Source organism: Otolemur garnettii, unplaced genomic scaffold (genome assembly GCF_000181295.1).
Source record: "Otolemur garnettii isolate 467f Iridium unplaced genomic scaffold, OtoGar3 scaffold00099, whole genome shotgun sequence".
In the NCBI taxonomy this organism is placed as follows: domain Eukaryota; kingdom Metazoa; phylum Chordata; class Mammalia; order Primates; family Galagidae; genus Otolemur; species Otolemur garnettii.
Genome location: NW_003852494.1, coordinates 1,441,621 through 1,446,420, shown reverse-complemented (window position 1 = coordinate 1,446,420; position 4,800 = coordinate 1,441,621). Strand labels below are relative to the sequence as shown.

Genomic DNA, 4,800 nt, shown 5'->3' with positions numbered 1-4,800 from the left:
AGAGTGCTGTCCCCCGGTAGAGCTCACAGCAACCTCCAACGCCTGGGCTCAAGTGAGTCTCCTGCCTCAGCCTCCCAAGTAGCTGGGACCACAGGTGCCCACCACAACACCCAGCTTTTTTTTGGTTGCAGCCGTCGTTGTTTGGCAGGCCCAGGCTGGATTTGAACCCACCACCTTAGGTGTATGTGTCTGGCGCCTTAGCCACTTGAGCCACAGGCGCCAAGCCAATTGCCTAGGCTTTTCATACAGAATGGAAGCTAATTTTATTATAGAAACATAAGGACATTCCCCCATTCACATAATTATTCTGTAGATAAATGTTGTTGAGGACTTTAATTTTTTTAGGATTTTTTTCCCCCTGACCTCTGTCACGCTGCCCTGAGCAAAGTGCTGTAGTATCATAGCTCGCAGCATCTTCAAGCTCCTGGGCTCAAGTGATCTGATCTCTTGCCTCAGCCTCTTAAGTAGCTGGCACAACACCCAGTTAGTTTTTTCTATTTTTATTTATTTATTTGAGACAGAATCTTATTATGTCACCCTCAGTAGAGTTCTGTGGCATCATAGTTCACAGCATCCTTCAACTCTTGGGCTCAAATGATCCTCTTACCTCAGTTTTTCTATTTTTAGTAGAGATGAGGTCTCGCTTTTGCTCAGGTTGATCTCCAACTCATGAGCACAAGTGATTCGCTCACCTCAGCCTCCTAGAGTGCTAGGATTACAGGCGTGAGCCACCGCGCCTGGCCTATTGCAGTGGTTTTAGTTGTCATTTTTGTCCTCGGGTCCGAGGTAGTTTAACTGTATGCTTTTAATTTAAATGGGTCTCGCTGGGTTTTAGTAGGAGCAAAATAAATAGTTAACTTTTGCATATGAACTTTATGGCCACCCTGTACGGTACTCTTGGGATAGCTGCTTAACCTTAAGTAGTCCAGATAATTCTACCCAATGTGATGTTGGAAACAGAAAAGTTTAGAGGAGGGGAAATCTTACAGAGCAAGGAGTTTGTTTTAAATTTAGCTGAGTACCAACAATGTTCAGAATGTATTCTTTCTCTAATGTCAGTAACATTCGAATTTATTCTGAGGGACTTTTACAGTAGTGATATAAATTATGGTTAAATATTCTAGTAATACTGTTAATTATAAGGTGATGCAGATAAACTTGTTCTTCAAGCATGTCTGATACTGGGATTGAAATTAATTTTAGCATGAATTTTTCAAATTTAAGATTGTCTATACTTTTTGCAGGGTGCATATGTCAAAATTGAAGCAGTTAGCTTTCAGTTTTGTGTTATTTAGTTCTCTTCAGGCAAATTGATTCTACATCTTTGATTTAAAAATTGAGAAGAAAAACTGTAACTAAATCTTGATATGTTCATGTATGTTATTGATATTATGCTAAGTATAGTATGTGACTGACAGTACTTTGAGATTCCAGCCATTGGTCTTTATCCCTGAAGAGATGGTTCTTAGAATTTGTAAGCTATAACTTGATTTTCTTAATACCACACTCTAGCATTTACTATGTGCTAAAACATAGTCTAAGCATTTTAGAAATAACTTCTAATCCTCACCAGGGTTGAGGTAGGTGCTATTAGCTAGTATCTTCATTTTGATAGACATTAAACCTGTATGTTTAACTATCCATAGTCACATAGCTGTTCAGAGGAGAGACTAGATTGAATGTAGATAGCCTACCCTTAGTTTGTGAAGTTATGCTAACTTTCACGTGAGACAGGATTGATTTAAACAGTGGGGGTATGGCTGGAGGTATATGCTTAAGAGGTATAGCAGATTCTGTAATGGCTTTTCCTCCTTATGGTTACCTTCCTTGAGGGTGCTTATCTTTTAATTTTTCATTTATTTATTTTTGAGACAGTAGCAGATTCTGTAATGGCTTTGCTTCATTATGGGTTTCCTTCCCTTATCTTCCTTAAGGGTGCTTATCTTTTAAATTTTAATTTTTATTTACTTATTTATTTTTTGCAGGTTTTGGCCAGGGCTGGGTTTAAACCCACTGCCTCTGGTATATGGGGCCTGCGCCCTACTCCTTTGAGCCATAGGCGCCACCCTATTTTATTTTTATTTTTTTGAGACAGAGTCTTACTTTGTCACCCTCGGTAGAGTAATGTGGTGTCCCAGCTCACAGCAGACTCTTGGGCTTAAGTGATTTTCTTGCCTCAGCCTCCCAAGTAGCTGGGACTACAGGCGCCTGCCACAATGCTCGGCTATTTTTTTTGTTGCAGTTGTCATTGTTTTAGCTGGCCTGAGACGGGCTCAAACCACCAGCCTTGGTGTATGTGGCCAGCGCCCTACCCACTGGGTTATGGGCACTGCCAGTCTTTTAATTTTTTTTTTTTGGAGACAGAGTCTCACTATGTTGCCCTCAGTAGAGTGCTATGGCATCACAGCTCATAGCAACCACAAACTATTGGGCTTAAGCAATTCTCTTGCCTCAGCCTCCCAAGTAACTGGGGCTACAGGTGCCTGCCACAACACTTGGCTTTTTGTTTTTTGGTTGCAGTTGTCATCTTTGTTTAGCAGACCTAGGCTGGGCTTGAACCCGCCAGCATCAGTGTATGTGGCCAGCACCCTACTCACTGAGCTACGGGTGCTGAGCCCAGTCTTTTGATTTTTAATAAAAAAAATTTTAAGTGTCCTTGTAAATTGTTTATTGCCTTAAAATGTGAGTTTCATAAAGATGTTATTAGTGTACTTCTCTCTTTCTCTTTTTTAAAAGATTATAACTCTAAAATTGTATTCCCTAGGCTCAAAATACAGTGGTAAGCAGGTGTTTATAAATCTATTCTTTTATACAGGAAAGAAACGCTGAAAATGCAATTGAAGCACTTAAGGAGTATGAGCCTGAGATGGGCAAAGTATATCGACAGGACAGAAAGAGTGTACAGCGGATTAAAGCTAAAGACATAGTTCCTGGTGATATTGTAGAAATTGCTGGTAAGTTAAGTTTGACATTTCTTTTATTCTAGCTTGTATTTCTGGATGCAGTCTTTTTCTCAAGCTTATAATTATATCTAAGTGATTGTTTTCATGTATCAGTTATATCAACACATTTTAGTACCATCGTGCAAATCTTGTTTTGGCAAAATTTTGAAATGTTTTACTGCCTCCCTTCATATTGTTGATAAGGTTTTTGTATTTAAACAAGGTGTTTTTAATTTTTCTACTTACTAATTTAAATACATTGTAGAACACCAGTGTTAGAGAGATAAAGCTTAATATTTGACAGTTGCAGTGAGTAGTTTGTTAGAATACTGGCTAATGGCTATACAATTTTTTCTTTTTGGGTATTTGGCACAAACAAATGTTAAGTCATACTTGTAATTATTAAATTGAGTTGATGGCTTAGGGTAATTTCCTGACTCTATAAAAACTATGCTTACCAAGGTGGGCTGATCACCTAAGCTCAGCAGATTGAGACCAGCCTGAGCTAGAGAGAGACCCTCGTCTCTAAAAATAGCCAGGCATTGTGAGGGATGCCTATAGTTGCAGCTTCTCTGGAGGATGAGGCAAGAGAATCATTTGAGCCCGAGAGTCTGAGGTTGTTGTGAGCTGTGACACCATGGTTCTCTACTGGGGGTGATAAGTGAGACTGTGTGTCAAAAAAATAAATTAATAAAAACTAGGCTTAAAAATACTTTTGTATCACATTCACCTGGGTGTCTGTGAGTGGACTCTAAGGATCAACTTCAAGGACTCCATGAATCCATTGCAAGTCTTGAGTTCTCCACAGACCTCCAAGGGAGTCAGTATCCTCACTGTTTTAGAGTATCTTGATAGTTTTTTTGACTGTTTCACTTATGGAAATTTTATTATATAGTATTGTTTAGAATTCTTTTGAATTTAGAATACTCTTTGTATCTTTTTGTAAATTGTCTCATAGTAATCCTTTTTCAGTGACTTGGAGCTATGCTTTGTCTGTTATTATCTTACTCATTTTTAATGAAAAGGATTGAAAGAGCTGCATCTCATAGCCTGTGCTATACAACTTTGGCCTCTGAAAGGAAATTGCCTCATCATAAATATGTTTTTCATTCATAAATTTTGTTCTTTCAGATAAAAGGGGACTGTTGCATATAAGCCAATAAATCAGTTATTTGGGACTATGGTGTGTGTGTAAATGACTTCACAGTTTATTTAAGCATAGTGTTAACAAAATTGTAAGTCAGGATGAAGCATTCTGGCTCTTGAAGGTTGGGGGTGTGTGTGTTTTTTTTGTGACGAGACCTCACTCATCTTTGGCTAGAAGGTTCAGTGACATAAAATTTTGCCAAAACACAACCTCAATCTTCCATGCTCAAGTGATCCTCCTGCCTTCTCCTCCCAGGTAGCTGGGACTAGAGGAGCACACCATCATACTCAGCTAATTTTTTTTAATTTTTTGTAGAGACAGGGTCTTCTATTGTCTAGGGGTCTCAAACTCCTGGCCTCAAGTATTCCTGCCTCAGCATCCCAAAGTGCAAGATTATAAGCATAAGCCATCATGCCTGGCCTAGCTATTAGATTTTTTAAAACTTTTATTTTGATGTAATTTCACATTTAAGAAGAATTCTCCTATCCTTCACCCTGATTCTCCAAATGTTAACATTTTGTCACATGTGTATTATCATTCTCTTTAACACTATATCTGTATGCATACATTTTTATCTGTTCTGTTTGGGACAATGTTGCAGAAATGCCACTTCCAAATAATTGAGTGCTTATTTTATAAAGTCAAGTACATAATCTTAAACTACATATAACCCTAGTATAATTATCAAAGTCTGGAAGTAGATACTGTAAA

At 38.4% G+C, this 4,800-nt stretch overlaps 1 protein-coding gene across 1 annotated transcript in view; it reads left to right on the top strand.

Moving 5' to 3' along the window:
* ATP2A2 (ATPase sarcoplasmic/endoplasmic reticulum Ca2+ transporting 2) overlaps positions 1 to 4,800 on the top strand; it is a 67,819-nt gene that overhangs the window by 11,100 nt on the left and 51,919 nt on the right. The window contains exon 5 of the mRNA XM_023516828.1: positions 2,816 to 2,954. Coding sequence (XP_023372596.1) covers positions 2,816 to 2,954 — 139 coding nt within the window. The remainder of the gene's footprint in view (positions 1 to 2,815; positions 2,955 to 4,800) is intronic.